Genomic DNA, 21384 nt, shown 5'->3' with positions numbered 1-21384 from the left:
TTAAAGACACAATGTCCCCGTTACCCGCTGCCACTCGCTTTCCGTATATTTCCACAATTTCTCCGCCGTGCCATCCCGCCGGTAATTAGCAAGGACCTCCTCAATTTTCTCGTCAGCACTGTCGCCATATGTATCTACAGAGTAGACGCCACCTCTAGAGCCTCCGTCCACACCCCTAGCCACATCCATGCCATCCGGCAGCTGCACTCCCGATGCAGTCGGCTCCCCTACAACTTTCTTGGGAGGAAATCTTGCACTCGTGCAGTAGAATGTATGCCTCTCGCCAACCTCCACAATCGGGGTCCACCCGGTCACGAAGAATAAGGCCTTGGAGATGACTGCCACAGTCCTCAGGATGGCACCATCATCACTCCTGATGATATCGGTCTTGACCTTTCCAGGAAATGCGTGGATGAAAGAGACCTCCGGAGCCTCTTTCGCCAGCGCCTCAAGGCCCAGCGTCATCATCGTGGCCCCGTGACCTCGGGCGGCTGTGAAAGGGATCTTGCCTTCTTTCCCCTGCCAGTCGTCGTCGAAGACCTTGCCCTCCTTGGCACCTGTGAAGGACGAGACAACGCGCCGCAAGCCTGTGGCTCGCTGGAGTAATGGCAGCAGGTTCTTTGCCATTCGCAAGCGTCCGAAATAGGTCAGGCTCATGAGGTAGCTCATGCCTTCCTCGGTTTCTTCGGGGATGTTAGCTTTGTCTCGTGGGGGACATGGAGCCGCTGATCTTTTCGCTTACGTTTACTAAAGTTCAATGTCCCCTGGCTCATGAAGAGCACATTAATTTCCGACTCTTTCTCCCTGATTTGCTTGCAAACATCGTCGACATTGCGGAGCAGGCTGACATCGGACCTGATGAAGGTGTATTGGCCCTCAGGATTGACTTCTCTCAGGTCTGCTTCGAGACGATCGCACGCTTCTTTTGATCGTCCTACGATGTAAATGCGCGGCTTAGCTGTGTGTCTTGCAAATTCCCGGAGTGAGGTCTCGCCGATGCCAGCTGTTGCGCCGGCAAACACAGCAACCAGCCCTGCGGGATACGTTGTGGCGATCTGAGCATTGGACTGCTGAACTTTGTCAAGGGCAACCATTTTTGGGTACGTGTGTAGGTTTATGCAAAGACTGTGCGAATGGGCGAGATTGCGTTGGTGATTTCTTTCTAACGGGTTGAGAAAAGTCTTGCGGCGTCAAAGAGGGCTTTGGGGTTTACCTTCTTTTAAGACTTATTCCAGCTATCTTACACTCCAAACTCGATCCGAGTCCGACGGTGAGAATTGGGGCTAGGCATTGGATTGAGCCGAGAGACAACTGTAGTAGCCCAAATACGAATGGAGGTTAGCGCAGGATGCAGTGCAGCAACGCGGATCGATCAGTTTGCCCGCCCAGCAAATGATCATCGTCATTGGTCCTGTAACGTCCCGTGAGGCAGTTGAGAGCGGCCTCGATGTGCGATAGTTGCACAAAGCCCTATCATTGGAATCCGAAAGACTTCGCCGGCCGTTTATTGTCTAGAGACACATCATATCGATGGGGCCGAGATTTTCGCGTATGAAGGACTCATCCATGTTCAGAAACAAAGTCAAAGTTTGCCTTTAATTGATATGTATAACACCTCAGCTTTTGCCAGTGTCTGCCCGTTCTCGTCCTCGATCTCGACTCGAACCAAATGCTTCCGCCCCTCCACCTTCGCGATCCAAGATCTCACAAGAACCGTCGCTGGTGTCGGGACTGGTCTCAAATAGGATGTGTTGATGTACGCCGTCCGAAATGACTTGTCCAACTCCGTGCCCGGGACATGGCCGTTCAGCACAATATGAAGCCCAGCAACCTCATCGACTATCACAGACACCATTCCACCATGTAGGGATCCCGGAAACCCGGTCAATTCATACCCAAGGGAAACGAGGGCATTCAGAGTTTCTATGCCGGATCCTTTTGTCACCGGCCGCTTGTAGAAGAGCAGCCAGTCCGATATCGTGCTGTTCGAGTTGATCGTTGAGGCTATGAATTGGTTCTCGAGCCCCGGGAGCACGGTCCTGTTCGGGGACACTTGCACGACGAGAGACCCATCATCCTCGAGCAGCCTTGCGCACCATGGTATGGATTTGAAATATGAGATTGCTCTGGATGCCTCGGAATCCATAGATGCGGAGCTGTCATTCGGCTCGAACTGAAGAAGGGAAAACATTAAGCATTCGGATCTCCGCGGTCATTCGTGCTGGCGATGAATATGTTAACGCATAGGCCACGGGATTCGCCGGCCTGTCATTTTTTACTTTCTGCATGATGCGTACGATTCATGTAGTTTACAAGGATCTTGAGTCTTCCCTCGTGATAAAAGAACACTGTTTCGTCTCCACTAGTGGCTACCCCTAGAATTACTCGTGGCCGCCGACTCGAGAGATCACGACATCTCCATCACAGTTTCGCTCCTCGCCTATGAGACAGTTTGTGCTCTTCTCGCCAGGCCAGGTCGTTCAGTATCTCTTCACTCCCGCCCCCTATGACCTTGAGTCGTAGATCACGGGTGACTTGCTCCGTGAAAGTGAGCCCCTTCTCGAAACCTCTCCCGCCGAGGACCTGCTGGCTTTCCCTCGCCGCCAGCTCGACCACCCTGGCACCGTGTATCTTCACCAGAGCAATGACTCCACCCAGCTCCTTGGCCTGCCATCCACGCTTGCTGACATGGTAGATGACCTGCTCCAGCCAGGCCCAGTGCGCGTCCACCTCTCTGGCCAGTGTTGCGAGTTTGCTTCGGATAATCTGATGTGATGCCAGTGGCTGGCCGAAAGTCTCGCGTTCGTGCGCGTAAGCTAATGCCTCGCTGAGACACATCCTCGCCTGTCTGTTGCAGTCTACCGCCAGTACCACACGCTCCTTGTTGAAATTTGACATGATGATCGAAAAGCCTGCATTTTCTGAGCCCAGCAGGTTCTCGGCCGGAACAGTAACATCTTCTAGATAGACCCACGAGGATCCGCCAGCGTTGTGTCCCGAGTTGTGTATCTTCTTTTGCGACACACCCTTCGCATTCATCGGTATCACCAGCAGGGATATGCCTTTCATTCCTGGACTTTCTCCAGTTCGCACGGCAGCGACCATGTGCGTTGCCCACGGCGCGCCAGTCACCCACTTTTTGTGACCAGACACAACGTACCCCTTTCCATCGGGAGTTCTGCGCGCTATGGTCCGTATAGCACTCACGTCACTGCCCGCTGTGGCCTCAGTGATGCCTAAGCAGAAGCTGGTGCTCCAGTCGAACAAACCAGGCAGCCAGCGGCGCTTCTGCTCCTCTGTGCCGGCCGCGATGATAGGCGGAGCTCCCACGACAGAAGCACCGGCAAGAGCCAGAGCCACACCACTGGGCAGCCTCGAAATCTCGTCCCAGAGAATGAGTTGGTGGAACGCATCTAATTGATAATGCGGTATGCCGGCGACAGCAAGAAGATGTTTGGGCCGGTACTCTTGAGGCACGTCCAAGAAGGCCAGTCCTGACTGGACCCAAGCTTCTCTGGCGGCTCGAGGTGCTTCTCCTGCGGCTTCCCAGTCCTTCGCGAACGGAAGTGCGTGTTTCTCAATAAACTCCCGTGCATAGGTTCGGAGTTTCCTGTGGCTTTCGTTGTAATAGACGCTCTCTAGTTGATTATACCAGGCCGGCTCGGCCCAGCTGCAAAACTCGTTAGATTTATGGAATTGTCACCCGTGATCAACTCGTATTTTCCAACCTGGCTACTATGCCTCGAGGGTGCTACTGGACTTACGGTGCCAGGTCTCCAAATGGCTCCCTTGCAGTGTTCGTTTCCTCGCCATCTAATGGAAGAAAGGAGTGCGGCATGTTTATCAGGGAGTCCCACGAAAAGTTGTTGATAGTTTGACGTATTTAAGCTTCAGTAGAGAGCACCAAAGTAAGATAAATCGTGATGTCTGGTTCGTTCAGACTTGAGGAATTCAAGTTGATGGAATATTACCATGAAGCCGTTACATAACACATGTGTTCGTACTCGTATCCTGTACGACTCAGAACCTCTGACTAGGACGCTTTTGATGAGTTGGTATCATTCCAAAACAAGAGGTGAAGTGGGTCCTAAGTGCTCCAGGCATGATGCTATTCCCGGAATGTTGTCTGTACAGGAGTTGTCAAAAAGTGGCGTGAGGTGTGACCCACTAATATTTGACCCGAATAACTATATGGCTTCGATTTGTTGTTTTGTATGGAATTATCATGGGGATGACCAAAGTGGAATTAGCCCACCTATGCTGCTTTCTGGACAATCCAAACAGCTCGGTGTTGTAAGTGTGTTAATGTTTCCTCATCCCGGCCTCTACGGACGCAGGTTTCACAAGAAAGGCAAAATAACTATGGCCAGAGGAGGACTTGTTGACTCAGCAAAATTCAGTCCTCAGTACACTTTCTTTAACCTATCCTCATTCCCTTTCTAATGCTCTGCGACTTACAGGTTCAAAGCACCGTCATGCCAACTCGCACATGACCTAGAATCCGAGAGTCCGAGAGCCCCTGGTGCTGTGAGGCCGGGTTCTGACATCGGTTCAGCCTCCAGCCATGAAAGCGATGATTTAGTATTGATCCACCAGTCTGCAAGGGCGTGCTCGAGGTGGTATCGTGAAGTCTTGAGGCTTTTGGGCTGTCAGAAATCGTTTTTCCCAAGCCTCTATCATCCTAACTTTCAGGTCCAATCTGCTAAACCGGCTGTGTCCATTCAGAATAGGCGGACGGTGCTGCCGTGCCATGTCCACTCAATTAAGTTTCGGCATTAACGGAAGGCCCGGGCTCGACCACCCTGCTCCTTGCCGTCATGGTTTGAAAGGGCTTCTTGATTTCTTAGAATGTTCTTGGGAAGCGCATGTGTGATAAAAAAAAGGAAACAATCATGTCTAGGTTGATGCAGTGAGATCGAAGAAATGCTATGCACAGCGTGCAGACTCTTGGTTGTTGAAACCCACGAAGGCCAAGACGTTCCCAGTCCTAGCCCTGAGGCTGGAATCCAGATGCTGGGGTGAGTAGAGGCTCTTATAGTCATCAAGTAATAGACTGGCAAGAACTTGTGATCTCTCATTAATAAGCGTCCCCTGTCCTTTTTGACTTCAGAGATCTCCCATAGAAAGGGTCGATCAACTTGAGAACAACACCGGCGCCGTTTGAGCTCCCAGCAAGCCGTGTGCGCTGCTCGTGATAGCCTGTATAAATATGCATGGCTGAATTTGATGCGGGACGCGGGGGCCTTGCAGATGTATTTGGTGCAGAATGAGCCATCAAGAAGAGATCATCACATAGGGTCACCAATAACAACTTGGGAAAAGATTTGTGTTCGGCGGTGAGGCATCGGCAACAAGTCCGAGCAGCCTCGCAAAATTTCCATTTCAGCCCAAATCCATGATAATTGCTCCGAACGCATGACAAACAACCCCCCTCGCTGCACTCTAATCGCGCCTCCATAAATGCAAGGAACATATAAACAGGAAAGGTGGACAAAAAAAGCAAAGAAAATAAGGAACAGGAAAGAAAATCGACTGGCCCGCCTTCTCCTGAACCATATATGTGCCAAAACAAAATTAAACTCCGAATCCTGACCAGTGGATATGCGTGAATGACAACAAGAGACATAAATGAGCAAAACCCAAAAGACGCCGCGAATGCTGGCCAAGACTAACCCCAAGGCGGCCGCTTTCTCCCCATCTGATCATTGCTCACACCATTGTCCACCAGCGATAACGTGCCATGCCTTTGTGGTCCAAGACAGTAAGGATATAGAAATCCGTCAATGCCGAGGCAGTTGGAAGTGAAATGGGGTATATGAAATGCCTGAATCGAAGACAATACAGGCCTGGTCAAAGTACATGAGAACGATAGTAAACGAAAAACACGAGAAACGAATGATAGATGGCTGTCTCGGCTCCTCTTGGCTCCATTTTGCTAAAATGCACGAGCCGTGCTTTGTAACGAGGGAATGGCCGTTGGAATGAGAAGACGGCATCGATCGAAGTTAGGATGAAGCTGATTCGCTCGACATGGACCTCTCGACTCGAATCGGAGTCTGACCGTGTCGCTTGGCCAGTAAGGACGAAATGGCACCGTAAAAGCGACAATCATGAACATAGCACATCGCATCCCATACTCTTGGCAATTCCCTGCCAGTCCCAAACTCGTACCCACTCGCCACGCTCCATGCACCGCCAGACTTCTTCGAGTAGCTCGGTGACCCTCTCCGTGTTGCGCAAGCCCGTGTATCCCTTCACTGTCCTCACCGCCGTCCGTATCCTCTCTTGCTGCTCAGGCGCGAAACAAGCTGTACCGATCACAAGACATGGGATCAGCAGAAGTTTCTGAGAAGGATCGCTTGGCTTGAAAGTCTCGAGAATGCTGAGGGACTCGTTGACAGCGAGGGTAATACGGGGATCGTAGTTGGGTGGCTGGCGGACTGGCGGCGGGGACTCGGCGACATATTGGTGACACTCCATGCTGGAGGTGTGCTGGTGGTGCTTGATCGGAGGTGGCGCTTGAGAAAGGGTGTAGTTGGCGATGGTGTGCCGGCGGATGGGTTGATGTGGCATGTTCGAGGCGGAGGTGCGCGGCCTTATTGATGGCGACGAGGCGCAGCTGTTGTTTGCAGATCTTGGAGGAGTGTTTGTTGAACCGATGAGAACAGACGAATTGTGCAGCAGGGGCAAGGACGACGAAGGCGTCGGGGACACAGTCGATGGTGGGTATATCGTCCGGAACAGGTAAACCCACATCATCTGTTTGTAAAGAAGGCCTACCCGGTCTCGACTGTCACCTGGAGGCCACGACGGTGTCCAGTCGCGGATCGCTGCGTCGATCTCGGCGGCTCGGTACAGACCCGTGTAATCGACAGCTGGATCTACCCCAGCAGCCATGTTGGCCCTGATGGTGTTCCTGAGCGATGTGATTTGACATAGGTAGTTGAAAAGGCCATCGGCAACACCTAACAGCCGGGGTGGATGAATGGAAACGCTGGGCGTCCAGTCTTCTGAGGCCAGTCGTGGAGTGTGCATGTCTGGGTAGCGGACAAGCTCGTCGGCGAAGATGTGATACTGGAAGAACTCCATGATAAAGCTCAAAAATGCCGGGTCCTCGGGCGGTGAATGCTGGATCAGACGCTGATATCCTCCGAGATGGACCCTGTGCTCACCACGGGGGTTGCCCTCGGCAAGAGCCTCTAGAAGCAAACACAGCATCTGGCCGTACCGAGCAGATAATATTGTCGAGTACTCGGTGTCTTCTCTGTCCGAATTCAAACTTGACCGCGCGAGATCCTCATAGAACTTCTCCATGGCTTTCTCGTGGTGGTAGTCAGACCGCTGTTGAAGGGCGTCCAGACTGGTGTTTGGGTTGTCAGCAAGGATTTTGGCTCCGTATGGCGTCTCGAAGTCAAGGTGCTTGCTTGACAGGGCGAGGATGGAGTGCATAAGGCCGCGGTGTTTAGTGGCTATTGGAATGAGCAGATCTTTGAATGCGTTCTTGTGCTCGCCCTCCACTGTCAGAACCGTGCTCAGATGAGCGTGGTAGTGCTTCCAGAAAATCATATCCTCTGCGTTCTCAAGCCCATGGAATATTGGTTGCATGGTTATCACTGGCAGAGGTTGGGCAAGGCTCAAGCCACCTAGACAAAGACGTCAGCGCTGAGAAGTCATGGTTCACTAGAGCTCGTTTCGTACCTTCCGCAGCCTTCTCCTTTCCGCTTTTCCATATCTGCTTCTCGGGGTAGCCCTCGCAGACAACAGCATTTTTCTCACAGTTCATGCCTATCAGTCTTGGTCAGCAACGAGTGTGCAGGAGGAGGGAAAGAGAAGACACAGTGGGCGAGGGTGTGAAGTAGGCCCCGCCCACTGTGGAACTCCCTGGACTTTCTGACGCACATCTGGGTTTTGCCTCGTCGCACTTCTTCTTGCGTTTCCTGCAAGTGAGACAACCAGTCTTGGAACGCCCTTTGGTGATCTTGTTGGTGGAGACAACTGGGGTGAGTGGGTGTTTGCGTGGCCTTCCACGCGGTCGCTTGGCTTTTGGCTGAGCTGATGTCGGACTGGTGTTGCTTGGGACAGGGGTGGGTGGCGCCTCCTTGATTTCGTCGAGCCGCATGTCCTCGTCTATAGGCTCGACCTTGGGAACTGCGATACCCTCATCCGACCCATGCTCCCAGTGCATGTCTTGCTCACCTATGACATGCGTCACGTTAACATCTTCGGCGTTCTCGCCGTAGATCATGCTCCATGAATCTGCAACGGAGGAGGACTCTGATTGCGACACGGGCCGGGCAGTCGCCGAGTCTGCGGTAGACGGACATGCGCCGTCGTCATGGGAGTGCCCGACAGCCATATCCATACCCGTGCTGATGGGTGATAACTGGCCGTTCAGTGGGTGTCGCACGGTCGTCGAGGATGTAGTTGAAGACGTTGCGGGAGCGCAGGCAGTGCTGGTATTGTGCGCGATAGAGGAGGGATGAATTTGGTGAAGAGCATCCATCCATGGGGGGGATTGCGGAAGTATCATAGAGTGACGATCGTCTGAGCCCAGGCCCCCGACGGTATTGGTCGCCGACCACGACAAGATCCTATCTTGAGCGCCAAGACGAAGGGAATGTTCCATAGCTCCTAGGTGCAAGAACTGACCATGCCAACGAGCAGAGAGTTGGTTGCCGTATGGTCGGACGGGCGGGTGTGAGACGACGGCGTGCGGACTTGGGACAAAGTGGTGGGCAGGTGGAATTTGGGGAGAAATGCAGGAAGCGGAGATGGAGATAACAAGAGGTGATGCAGTTAAGTCTCTCAAATATGGCAAAGTGCCAGACGTGGTTGGGCGGTCGATCACGATATGCCTGTCTGGAGCTATAGGATATGAATGCGGGAGCAGGATGGGTAGGACGTCGGGATGTGCATGGATATTGTGGAGCAAGTGAGGAGTCGACGATCCAGCGAGGACGCCAGTGTTGGCGAGCAGGACACACAGATAGTATGGGCCGTGTACGGTCGGATAGCGTCAAGTGCTCGCTTGGTTGATGCGAAGTGTCGAGCAGAGGGGCCGGGGACCATGAGACATCAAAATCACCAACCAGTACTGTGGTAGTATCGGCCTCGACTCGGCTCCGTCCAACGTCCCTCCACGACGAGCACAACAAGCAATGGGCAAGAAACGTGTCTCTTTGCCCTCGAAGCAGGCCCGAGCGAAAGTGATCAGTTCAGGGTCGGGAAACGGCCGAGACGGGATGGATAGAGAGGAGGGAAGCCCGTAACCGCGTGGGTGACACAGGGCAGGAAGAGGTGAAGACGGCAGCGAGGATCAATCACAATCTCACGGCAGAATGGAGGGGTTTGAAGTGGTGCTTTGGTTGGAGGAGAGGTGGAGAGAGGTCTTATTTCTCCTTGTGGTGTTGAGGGTGGCCCCCCAAGCCCTGGTCCATACCCATTCTTCAAGCTTCCCATGTCCCTGTCAGTGCCATCGCCATTGCCTGCGCCCCTGCCCTTGTCAGTCTATATCGTATCGTGGGCATGGGGGTTGACGGGCAAGGGGGTCGGGAGCCATTTGCAGACGACGACCAGTCGAGGGACAAGACCTGACGAGACGACGAGAACGAGTGGCCGAGCAAGTACGGGATAGAAAGATTTCTGTATCAAGTGGTCTCTGGACGCGATTCATTTAGACCGTAGGACCCGGGGCGAGCAGGGATGACCTGCTGATCATCGACCAAGAGATGGGGATTGGGCCAGTGCTGATGCAGGAAGGGACAGGGTCTGACGATATTATCCAGAAGGTGGGGGGATGAGGGGAGAGGGGACAGAGAGAGAGGTGGGAGAAGTGGGAGGGAAGAGGGGTGTATTGTGTGCCCACATTATTATGGATGGGACACCGATGCGAGCGTCCGGCTGCGACTCCAGACTCGTCAGCTGCCAACGATGCCGGAAGCACCGTGGACGTGGAACGAGGACGAGGACGAGGACGAGGATGACTGTGGACCCCCCCTAAGATTGGCGACGACGATGTTGGTGATGGTGGTGGTGTTTACGAATTCTGCAGAAAGAAAAGAAGGAAAGAAGCAACGAAGCGAGAGGAGGCGAGGCGAGGCAGCTGCAATGGTGCTGCGAGGAATGGCAAGGGCAGGTGCAAGTGCAAGTGCAAGTGCAGCAAGTGCTGCAAGTGCAGCAGAGGCACGAGAGTGGGGTCTGCTGTGCGACGGTAGCGTACTGTTACGTGCAGTGGTGCAGTCCGTCCCTTCTCTGTGCCCCTGCCTCTTGGACCGTCGCTTCTATTCTGGTGAAGCATCAAATGAAGCAGCGAGATGAAAAAAGGAAGGAGCATCGGAATGTCCCGCTTTCCCAAGCTTTCGCTGCTCTGCCCTGCTCCGCACTGATCTGCCCTCTGTTCCGCTCTGCTCCTGTCTACTGCCGTGCACTGCGAGATGCAAGGATGCACAGTGCAATTTGCTGCGCGAGTGGTGCAGCTGGCCCAACACGACATGCGCCTGTGTTGTGTGACCTTAGATGAGGATGAGAGATACACCTGGGCATGCCCACATACACAGTACCCTTGTGTGCACGGTCCACCCCAAAGTCACCCAACTTCTCCATCCGCACCCGCAACGGCTGCGTGGATCGACTGGCCTCCCAGTCGCGCCCAGTCGCACCCGGGAAAACTCTTCAACGGTGAGCTTCTGGGGCTCTGGAAGCATGGCCATGCACACGGGCACAGCTGCCATCACCATCACCGTCACCTCCCGTCAACTCAAATAGAATAGAGTAGAATTGGTTGACACCTGCAAGTCGGTAAGATTGTCTGTCTGTTCCCCAAATCCTCCATCTCCCCCCGTCACATCACGTCAATCACAGTGACCAGTCCCTTGGACCGTGCCGACCGCCTTCACTTGGCACCCACACCTCCAACAATTAGATCGAACGCTATGTTATTGGCCGCATGATCTACGCTGCACGACGTTCTCGTTCCAGCTTAGGCCTCGGATATGGACGCAGTCAAAATACCCGACACGGGCAGTCAGCTAAACACTGCCTGGACCCATTCCACCAACAGCGCGCCTGCCACTTCACCAGACGGCCATGGAAGATGGCTGGAATAACCGGGGTCTCAACTAGATAGCAAGCATCCGGCAGTCTTGCGATATCAAGACTCGTGTGCGTGACGGATTCCAACGGAGTAGACCACGGCAGAGGGTGCAGCAACCTCGACCACGAGAACATGACCTAGGGGACAGACAGTCTTCGTTTGAGCACTGATTCATCGCTCGGGGCAATGTCACGCGACGCGAGGTCATGCAACTTCGTACTCCCAGACATTCGTCTCTTTCACTTGGGCCCAGGCCGAGTCCGCCCGACATGGCAATTAACACCAGCTGCACCTTGAGCAAACCTGCAGCCAGAACCCGTCGTGTCCAGCCCAGTCCTGTCTGCGTACCGCAGTCTTCTCAGTGGTGCATTGTGTACTACATACAGTACTGTACTCATCGATATGCCTATAAGCCCCTCCCTCCCCACTCCACTCTCCATTGGCTATGCTAATGCCTGTCGTAGATTTCCATCGACCCCTTCATGCAAGTCCCTCCCTCTCCGCTGCACTCTGCAATGGGCCCATCGACAAGGGTGCGGACCTTCTCAACGAGATGGTGAGGCACGGGTGCAGTTCCTGCTCCGTGCGCTGAGCAGGGCCCAGCACGTACAGACGGACGGGTCCAGATAAGAATATGCCCGGAGCGAGCTGCCCCCAAACCATGGGTCGGCGTCATTCTATCGGGACGCGAGCGTATTGGAAACCTTCAATGTCGGGTTGCCAAGCAGTCGCAGCAGGTCTGAAAGCGACTTGCTGCGCAGAGGCCTGAGCGAGGCGGTGCCACAGACGGGCCGACATTGTCAAAAAAACCCAGTCGCTACTCCAGTCAGGATTACTGCCCTGTCTTCCAACGCCGACTCCATACGGGTCCTCGACGACAGCAGGTGGCTGCATGACCAACGGAGTAGCCCTCATAACCACGTCTTCCAACCGCTCTCGACCTGCCACAACGCACTTCCCTTTTCAAACCTGGTCAGTTCCCGTCGGAAAGGATCAGATCATCGCAAACATGCCAGCTCCTTTCTGTGGAACAGCCCAGCTTTCCACCTCGGGTTTTCTGCAGCCTCGACATCGCTTCCGCACACTTCACACAGTCACTGACTCAGTGTCTCGGCCTCCCACGCGGTGTGACGTGCTGCAAGAGGCTGTATGTTCCATGATATCATCCTCCTAACTCTGTGCAAAAGCCAGCATCTCGAGAAGTCCCCCTAGATTCTGACTGACACCACAGGCTGGGGTGGCACAGCGTCGTGGTATTTCCAGACCACGACAACACCGGATGACAGAAGTCGCATCCCCGATCCCCCTTCTCTTCCCGTCATGCCAGCTTATGCGATTAGTTGCCCTGTTGGCGCGCGCCACACCATAACCACCAAACGAAACGCTGTCCAGAATATGCCCGGGTAGGGCGACATGCATGCATGCGAGGCCGCTACTTTGACTGGATCAATCACAACATCCCCCGAAATTTGAGTTGTGGCAGAGGAGCACTGGCCAGCTTTCGCTGCAATCCTGGAACAACTCTTGAGCCTCATGCTGTTGGTGGCCCCAACTTCGCTCACCGCACAAATGCAACAGAAGATCAGCTATGACACCGCAGCCCGCAGCCCGCCGCCCGCCCGCCCCGTCGCAACATCACATTCGGGCCAGGACCGCTTTGCCAGCTGTGGATTTTGACCAGATTGAAGTGAAAATAAGGCATCACGGCGTTTCTCCGGAATGTGATGTGTCATGTAATAGATACGGCAGCATGTACTGGAGCCGACTGACTACCGAGCACCCGGAAAGGCGTAGACTCCACTCAACGCCTCGATCATCATCATCTCCCGCTCACTGGCTGAGATGCCTGCTTTTGCTCACCTTTGGGCTTTTGCCGCAGACCTGTAGTATCAAAGGTGAAGCAACAAGGCAGTCTGAGTCCATTACGGCCATCGGATTCGCGGGGGCTTCTGAACATGTATCTGGTGGATGCGGATGGGGGTCCTGGGATCCCACTCCTGTCATCATACAACTTGACTCGTGCTTCTTAGGCAGCACCAAGTAGTGGACACGCCAGTGCTGAGACTCCATGCTTTGAATCCGGTCGTTGCACTGTCACTCTTCACAACTCCTGAGACCCAGGGTCGACCAACCCTATTCGCATGCACATCAGGACGTCCACTCGTCACCGATGACCGATGATAACTTCCGGGTCAACGGCGGCCCGGCGGAGGTACGACATAGTCGGGTAGGTAATTATAGTCCAGTCCGGGTCTGGGGCCGACCCCGTCCAACGGCCAGCCATTGAGGCTACGAATCCGCCCGGTTACGCCCAAAACTCCATTCCTTAGCCTTTCGCCATGTCAGCTGAAGGAAAGCCACGTCTCATGCAGCCGGTCTGAATTGGAAAAATGCCAGGCTGGCACAACTGCTCGATTGATCTGGCCCAGCCACTGGCGGTCATCAGCACTCCAAAAGGATACTACTAGTCTTGTAGTGCTGGTGCTGGCAGCTGCGAACGCAAGGCAGTTCCATGATCACTAGGAACTAGTTGGGGATTTAGGGCTTGACGGACCGAGGTGCGCCACTTGTCGATCAGCCCTTTGCCGTCATTGCATTGTCCCGGTTTGAGATCGGTTAGGTGCAAGTCTAGACCGACGGCGAGGAACTGGGATACTCCCAGCTTTCAGAGTATCGGTGGAATGTCAGAAAGGACTGTGCCTGCAGCACGCTCACCGCTTCAGCCTGCCAGCCTTTCAATCAAGCAATTGTTGCAGAGTATCCTGCAGCGTTGAATTCAGACTATTGCGAAGCTATCACCGTGACCGGCGATTCGGCTTTCAAACCTCGCAGCATTGATGCCAACAATTGGCAGCCGCCGCGGGGTGACGAGGGTCGCGAGAAGCCGATCAATAGCATTGCGGCCCCCCACGCCTCGCATAAAACCAACAGGGCGGACCCTAGCTTCCGCCCACCAGATCTACTGTGGTACAAAGCCGCATTGACGGAGGGGGAACCTCAACCTCGAACGAGAGCCGAATTGGGTTTCTCAGGCTTCTCATTCTCGATGGCAGTCGAACGTTGATGACGGCGGTTGCCCGCAGATGCATTTTAAGCGAAGTTGAACGACAGGCGCTGGCTAGACGTCATGGTTGGGCACAGATTCGGGACTTGCAATGAAACTGGACCCTGATCTAGAGTTAATCGCCCTGGAACGGCCCCGATCGCTCGCTTCACTTGCTTTTTCTTTTCTGTCTATTTTCTGGGGAAATAAGAAAAAGCAGTTGCCAAGGCTCTCATCTCACAACTGTCGCGTCAAAACAAGAGTGGACAGATCCCTGTGGACCGGCGCCCATGCCGCACTCGTACAGGTGATCCTTCAGACATTCAGGCACTGTTTAGTGAGGCAGAAATCCTCGATGTGCACCATGCCCTGACGCGGCCTCGAGACGTGCTTGGAGGATGACACTGCTAATTGGACCGGCTTGCCTAAAGGGGAAACTCTTCGACTGGCTGCCTTTACCTGGAGCTCAGCGGCCCCGTTTCGCTGTAAATTGGGTAGCCTATGATCGGGTCATCACTCTGTATCCGATGCGATCGTCTTTGCAGCTGACAGCGCTGTCAGCACACAACAACAGGGAATGCTGTGGAGAAGCCCGTGCTGCTGACCGTCGCGGCGCCCTTGGAGCACTGGCACATGTTGAAAGGAAGCAAATCACGACGCGGGAGAATGGATACGCGATCAAGCTGTGTTCCTTCCGACCACCAGAGCACTGTGAGGAACTTTCCAAATTTCGAGCTGTTTGGGCTCGCCCCAGCACATACCCAGACAGGCGGGTAAAAAGGGTCGAGCGTCTCCCATAAACTTTGCGATTGACGGAAACGGGGCGAACCGACGGGACCAGCGGCTCCACTCGAACCTCAGCGGCCAACATCTGTGCGCACCCCTCTTCACATTGCCATCAATGCTTTTGCCGGCCACGACCCCTAACCTCTTCAAATAACCATGTGAGAAAGTTGACACGTTCTTCCACACCCCTGCTTAGAAGTCTGGTCAAGTCTGAACAAGGGATGCGCAGATTGACCCCTGGTGTTAGTTTGGCGCCCAGAAATCCCACGATGCGCGGCGCGACGGCGACGACCTAACAGTAGCGGAAAACCAAACAGCACCCGATGACGGGCGAACTGCTGCTTGTCGTGGTCATGTAACCATAGCATGGGCGGTGATGCACGAGGGAGGGGTGACTGGGTTTTACAGTTTCCAATGCCTTGGTACGTTGGCCAATCAAGAAGCTGTTACTTAGACCAGCCCACCTGGCTCAGACGCTACGCCATGTACAGTCTAGGTCATCTGAGGCTAATCGTGATGGTACAAAGTTGTACTTCGGGCAACTTCCAGCGGTGCGATATTTTTATGCATTTATCCATCACGGTCCGTCTACGGCAGCGCGTATTTGCACAGATCCCCCAACCACCGATGTCGAGGCCATTTCAACAGTAGCTAGTCTTCCGGCGCAACACAAGAAGAGCGAATGATGAGAGCCTGGTTACATCGTGCACCGGCAAGAAAACCTCCGGGCTCTACGCCCTTTCTTGCCGTATGGCTTCACCTTCTTGAAGGCAGTGTCAGCAGCTACGGTGCTTTGCCATATTTCCTGGCTCTGGCTCTTGGTAAGGGGTCGCGCTCCGGCACAAAGGCTGAATAAATGTCTCCCAGGCGGGTGTCATCGGAGACCGACTGTTGCCATCGGCACGATTATTGGGCCTGTCGATCATTGCTGACGATCACGGCCAATGCTAGACAAACCAGTTGCATCCGCGCGCCTCTACGAGCAGGATGGACGACGCGGCTGCTTTTGACAAGTCTTGTCAGCGGTGCTGACACGTTCCAGCGTTGACTCGTGCGACGTGGAGCATCACATTCACCTCCGGCCCTCTTCGGTCGGAGTCGCTTTTTGTTTCGCCACATCCCGTGCCGTGCGTTGTTGACAACATCCGGTTTCTGCATGCGGGGGCTGAATATCAGCTTCACGCCTCAGCTCGACCGACTCATTCATCGGCCAGCACGTGTACCGTCCCCACTGATTGACGACGCCGATGACCTTGCCCACGGACTATCGGTACCAATACGGAACTGGCTGCCATTCGGACTCGACATGGCGCCATTCTGAACCGGTCCCTATCTGTAGCATTGTGGGACGGATTCAGCTTCAACCGCTCCAGCAGAATGCTACGGGGGGGAATTGCGGCCCAAATCGCGGTACTCTCTGCACATCACTGCGTACACTTGCAGAAAGGAGGAGCGGGTCTGGAGCAAGGGCACCTATGCCGTCATTGAGTGGAAATCGAGCACACTTGATCTTGCTCCAGGCTCCAGCTGTTGCTAGCGGCCGCAGCAGCATTCGTGCAGGTGGGTGGGCACGCGGTTGGCTCCTCGGGCCAGTCGAACCGAAGCTCCTCAAGCATATGCCTACTGGTGCGACGATGAGCTGCCCCTTTAGAAGAGGAGATGCGGGCCTTCCTCGCTACTGCGGGCTTGTCGCTGCTGTGTCAAATCCTTTTCTGTACCCATCTTTCCTCCGTGCATGCATCTCACATCTCACAAATCCTCAACTCGCACCATGGTCCACGTCGGAGGGTCCCTTCATGCAGTGCAAGTGCCAACAACAACGGGGTTCGAAGAGGGGTCTGACTCCAGCGCCGCTCCACTAACGCGCAGAGACACGAAGATTTCGAGCTGTCGACTGCCCGTCCTCACTCGGCTTGTGATTTATTCTGGTGCTTCCCACTCCCAGTAGCCTTGGTGCGATGCACGACGGCGGAGACTATCCGAGACTGCAAGCAACCGCCGAACCGAATACCAACGAATCGTTGACAGCTTGACGTCCTGGTGTCGGTCATGTGGTCAGTGTGCAGATCTGCATCTTGCCAACAATCCATCAAGGTGCCATTCGGGCGCTCGTTTGTTTTGTGGGGGAGGATGAGGCACAGCACGGCGGGGACACACTCGCATCTGATGTGCTTACTTTTTCCTTTCTTGTTGACAACCTTGCTTTGCCGACCGGCAGAAATATGCCCGGCTGGTAAAACTTTGTGTTACACAGCGCCTGCACGTTCTATTCTCTTTTCTGGCATTTGCTTACTCCGGACTCCGACTGTGCTGTGCCCCCTCTGGGGTACCGAGATCCAAGGTGCTGGGATGTGGCGTCCCACGTACATGAAGTCATGCTTCTCTGACGGCGGTTGCATCTGCAGCCTTGCATTTTTGTCCCGATGTCTGTTTCTGACGATCTGCCTCGGCGCGGCCGAATTTCAGTATTGCGCAGGTCGTGTGCCTGAAAGAAGAAGAAAGAAGAAGGTTCAGAAATAGGCACAAACTGCACAGCACAGGGAACATGCCTCTCAGCATCGGCCGACCGTTGCATTAGCTGCAATGGTGACGCGGAGTCACAGACAAGCGGAATACATCTTACACAATATAATACATAAATACCACGTGGTAAGCTCAGTCCACGAGCAGGAATATCCTCACACTCCCTCACCGCCCATTTCCTTGTTTTCTTTCCTGGCCCCGGAACACCTGCTCGCTCAATCCTCAACGCCCAACACTTCGAATGACCTAAACGCCAGGAAACGTCGTTCGTCCTCATGGTTGCTCCTTGTCCAGGCTAGGCAACTCTAGCCGCCGGCGATGCGGCGCGTGGCGTTGGGTGATCTTGAAGATGTCTCTGTCGGTGTGATCCTTGGCTTTAGCCTAGTGCTTGCTGTGCCAAGGCTGGGGAAAACAGGATATTTCGAGCAAGGCGAGCTGCAGGAGACAGCAACTGCCGTTGCTGCCGGCTTTTGGGAATAAGCCGCCGACCGGACCGGGACAGGGCCGCCCAATTCCCGATCCCGATCCCGCCCGGCCGGTCCCATCTCAAAGGGAAACTAGCTCCGGACCCACGACAAACTCATTTGTCGTCGCCATCGCCGTCGCCATCCTCCTCCGGCGGCTGCCTGAGCGAGACGATGACCTTGCTGTCCCACCCGCTGCCCTCCTTGCCGATCTCATACTTGCCGCCCAGCACGAGGTCCTTGGCCACAAGCTCGCGCGTGCGGCCGAGGCTCTCGATGTCGGAGATGCGCTGGATCGTGGCGTCGAGGTGCTCGCGGAAGCCGGGCTGTGCGCAGATCTCGCGGAAGGCGCGGTGCATGGGCACGCTGGAGGCGCGCATCTGGGCGGTGCTCGTGATGGTGAAGAGGTTCATGCGGTCGAGCTGCCGCACGAAGTCGGCGCGCGTCTGGATCTCCTGCGCCTTGTGCATCGGGAACCACGGCAGCCTGTGCCCGACCACCGGGTCGTAGGTCTCCGCTTCGTCGAGCTCGCGCTCGCGGTCTACCAGCGCCAGGGCTAGGACCATCGCTGCGGCCTGGAAAGTGTTAGCTGGCTGTTTCTGGGTGAGGTGAGTGGTTCGTGGATGATTGCCCCAGTCAATCTCGTTGCTTGTACTTGATGAGGGCGCAGGCCAATGGTGACTGTGCTTCGTCCAGGAGGATTGGGGACAGAAAGGTGCTAGCCAGCTGCTCATTGACAGACACAGGATAATCGATCACTTACAGCCCATTTCTGCTGGTCCATCACGTCATCGTCCATTTCCATTCCCAGGATCCAGCACTGGTTCAGGAAGTAAGTCTTTTCGACCTCCATAATGTCGTCGCAAGTCTTAAGCATATCGATGCTTTTGGCGACACGATTTAGGAACGTCAGGCGGCCGCCGACCTTGTCGTAGATCTGGGTGGCCATGTCATCGGACAGCCTCTCCTGGAAGTAGCGGGCGCGGTAGCGCTTGAGGGCGGCGGTGGCGGGGGCCTTGGGCAGGTCCTGGACGCTGAGGACCTCCATGCGGGTGGCGAGCTGCTTGAGGCGCTCGTAGACCCAGTAGTCGTCCGAGTTGAAGACCATGGTCACGAGGTTCGAGGCGGCCCACATCTCGGCGCGCTGCTGCAGCAGCTCGAAGAGGTCCTTGCCGTCCTCATCGTCACGGATCAAGTGCATCTGGTTGATGATGATCACCAGCGGACGGCCGACCTTCGCCCGGCGATCGAGCGCGACTTTCTCCAGCTTGTTGAGGGCTCGCTCGATGTCTAGCAATGCGGTTGTCTGTGATGGTTCTGTCAGCGAACATTATGACCAGGGTGCTTTCTCAGCTGGTTCAAGCCGCTGCCTGGCCTCTTGGGATGGCTGTGAGGTGACGTGGGCCGCATATGGATGTCTCAGGTGCCCAGTCTTGGGGGCCAGCGAGCATGGCACGACTTGTGAGAGACACGGAGGGGATGGGATTTTCGAGGACAGATTCACGCAAACATCAAGAAAGTCTCACACCAAGTTCACCACTTACATCTCTTGGCCCCTTCTCGCTGAAGTACCCGCCGATGTAGTCCTCGTGGAATTCGTAGTCCAGGGCCTTGCCGAGCCGGATCCGGAATATTTCCAGGTCGGAGTGTGCTTCGAACATGGCCACTTGGATGATCAGAGTCAGCGGATTTCTTCTCTCTACTGGAACGGCGCTCTTAGAGATTTCCAGGCCCCAGCAACAAGAGATATCATCCTGTGAGCTGAGATAGGATGACCGAGCCCGCACACAGTCTCAGTTTGGGTTGTCTGCACAGCGTGAGGAGCCTTTCCGAGTCCAAAGAGACCATTCGGTGGCATCGTATGGGTTCTTGAGACCCCGCTGGCAGGAAGAGCTCCTCTGGCCACTGTACCACTGCGAGCCCGCCATTTTCTACGGGCCATTGCTTATACAAATCGCCCGCCTACCTTTACTTGGGACTCGCGGCTTTTTCTGCAGCATCTCTTGTTGCTGCGACCTGACCACCTATTTAAGGGACCCCCAGATGATGTACAAGCACATGGAACCAGCAAAATCACTCACCACCATCACCGTCAATCTTACGCATGGCCTCGATCAACATGCTACTCTTGCCGGTGCCCTTCTCCCCAATAAGGAGGTGGTAGTGGCCGTACTCGTGGCCGCTGACGATGGCGTCGATGATGGCCTGCTCGGGCCGCTGGACCCAGTGGTCCTTGTCGACGTCGTCGCCGTTGCGGTGGACGTTGGAGGGCCTGGAGCCCGACTTGGTGAGGCCCTTGCCCAGGGCGGCCATCTCCAGCACGGGGTCGCCCGGCTCGAAGGCGTTGGCCATCTTCTGCAGCTGCACCTTCTTGTAGAACTTGTGGTACGCGTAGGCGGCGCTCGCGAACCCCACTGCTAGGACCAGCACCGACGCGAAGGACGTCGCGGCCGACTCGAGCATCTTGTAGCCCAGCGAGGGTTCGTCATTATTGCCTCTGCCGCCATTGCTGCTGCTGTGGCTGCCGCCAGATGAGGAAAAGCCGTCCTCGTTGAACTGTATGCGTAATGATCGGCCGGTAGAGAAGCCGCGTGATGTCTTATTCCCGATCGTCGTGCATGCTGCGCCGTCCCACCGCCGCGTGGCGAGGCCGCTGGGCGGGAACTCGGCACGGCGGGATGCCAATGGCGCATAATGCGCAGCCCTGCATGGTGTATGCGGGCGTATGAGCTGCTTCAGGACGGCGCTGTGTATGCGCTGGCCTGAAGCCATGATGTCAGGGCGCCGATGCTCTCTATCCTGTAGATTGCGCGGTGTCTAATGTTATGGTTGAGAAAAGGGGATGTTGGATAGATGGATCAATAGATGATTGAAAGGAGTGACTTGCTCTGCTATGGGAGCGTAAAAAGAGGCATTGAGAGGAAAGGACTGGACAGAATTGAGAAAGAAATGAGATGGCGGCTTAAGAGAATGAGATCGATACTAAGGAGAAAGGGTGCAGATGAATTAGATGTGGATGTGGGTGTGAGGGCGTATTGATTGATGAGAAAGGGTGAATGAGATTGGGGACCCTGCAAAGTGAGGCCAACCGAGAGGGCGGGCGGGCTGGCGGTCTGGCGGGCTCGGCCTGCTGTGCGACGGGCAAGACAGACAAAGGTCAAGCTGTCCTTGGAAAGGAAATCCCGCTGCTGCTAGTCTAGTTGGCAGGGCCTGCACGGAGGGACGGAGGGCACCAACGACGGATCTGGAACCGTTTCTTGGCCGCCAGGATGCGGACCTCCCAGAGGCCCTGCTGCCCCGGGCGATGGAAGCCAAGGCCCAAGCAGGCGGGTTCGCTCGAATTGGAGGGGGACCCCTGGAATTGGGATGAATGATATTAATAGGTACCTCTAGTCAGACTATCTGCGCGGGGAGTACATGGTGGACGGTGCAGTTCAATCAGTCCAACGTTGATTAGGGCTGGTCTGTGCTGCGTC

General features: G+C 55.1%; 5 protein-coding genes across 5 annotated transcripts; all 5 read right to left on the bottom strand.

Annotated features, from left to right (window-relative positions):
* Nucleotides 1-1094, bottom strand: J7T55_009975 (uncharacterized protein; the record flags this gene model as incomplete). The annotated part of the gene is made up of 2 exons (XM_053143946.1): nucleotides 1-683; nucleotides 743-1094. The coding sequence occupies 2 exons, from the start codon at nucleotides 1092-1094 to the stop codon at nucleotides 1-3; spliced, it is 1035 nt and encodes a 344-aa protein (XP_052993493.1).
* Nucleotides 1095-1582: 488 nt separating this feature from the next.
* J7T55_009974 (uncharacterized protein) lies at nucleotides 1583-2146 on the bottom strand (the record flags this gene model as incomplete). The annotated part of the gene is made up of 1 exon (XM_053143945.1): nucleotides 1583-2146. One exon carries the CDS (start codon nucleotides 2144-2146, stop codon nucleotides 1583-1585), a length of 564 nt encoding a protein of 187 aa, XP_052993492.1.
* Nucleotides 2147-2421: 275 nt separating this feature from the next.
* J7T55_009973 (uncharacterized protein) lies at nucleotides 2422-3838 on the bottom strand (the record flags this gene model as incomplete). The annotated part of the gene is made up of 2 exons (XM_053143944.1): nucleotides 2422-3670; nucleotides 3765-3838. 2 exons carry the CDS (start codon nucleotides 3836-3838, stop codon nucleotides 2422-2424), a joined length of 1323 nt encoding a protein of 440 aa, XP_052993491.1.
* A 2167-nt stretch (nucleotides 3839-6005) lies between these two features.
* J7T55_009972 (uncharacterized protein) lies at nucleotides 6006-8362 on the bottom strand (the record flags this gene model as incomplete). The annotated part of the gene is made up of 4 exons (XM_053143943.1): nucleotides 6006-6056; nucleotides 6172-7643; nucleotides 7699-7785; nucleotides 7900-8362. 4 exons carry the CDS (start codon nucleotides 8360-8362, stop codon nucleotides 6006-6008), a joined length of 2073 nt encoding a protein of 690 aa, XP_052993490.1.
* A 9662-nt stretch (nucleotides 8363-18024) lies between these two features.
* J7T55_009971 (uncharacterized protein) lies at nucleotides 18025-20680 on the bottom strand (the record flags this gene model as incomplete). The annotated part of the gene is made up of 4 exons (XM_053143941.1): nucleotides 18025-18483; nucleotides 18672-19214; nucleotides 19453-19574; nucleotides 19990-20680. 4 exons carry the CDS (start codon nucleotides 20678-20680, stop codon nucleotides 18025-18027), a joined length of 1815 nt encoding a protein of 604 aa, XP_052993489.1.
* Between the last annotated feature and the right edge of the window lie 704 nt (nucleotides 20681-21384).

This window comes from Diaporthe amygdali (assembly GCF_026229845.1).
Source record: "Diaporthe amygdali strain CAA958 chromosome Unknown NODE_15_length_991109_cov_64_707514, whole genome shotgun sequence".
Classification (NCBI taxonomy): domain Eukaryota; kingdom Fungi; phylum Ascomycota; class Sordariomycetes; order Diaporthales; family Diaporthaceae; genus Diaporthe; species Diaporthe amygdali.
This window is presented reverse-complemented; position numbering and strand designations above follow the sequence as displayed.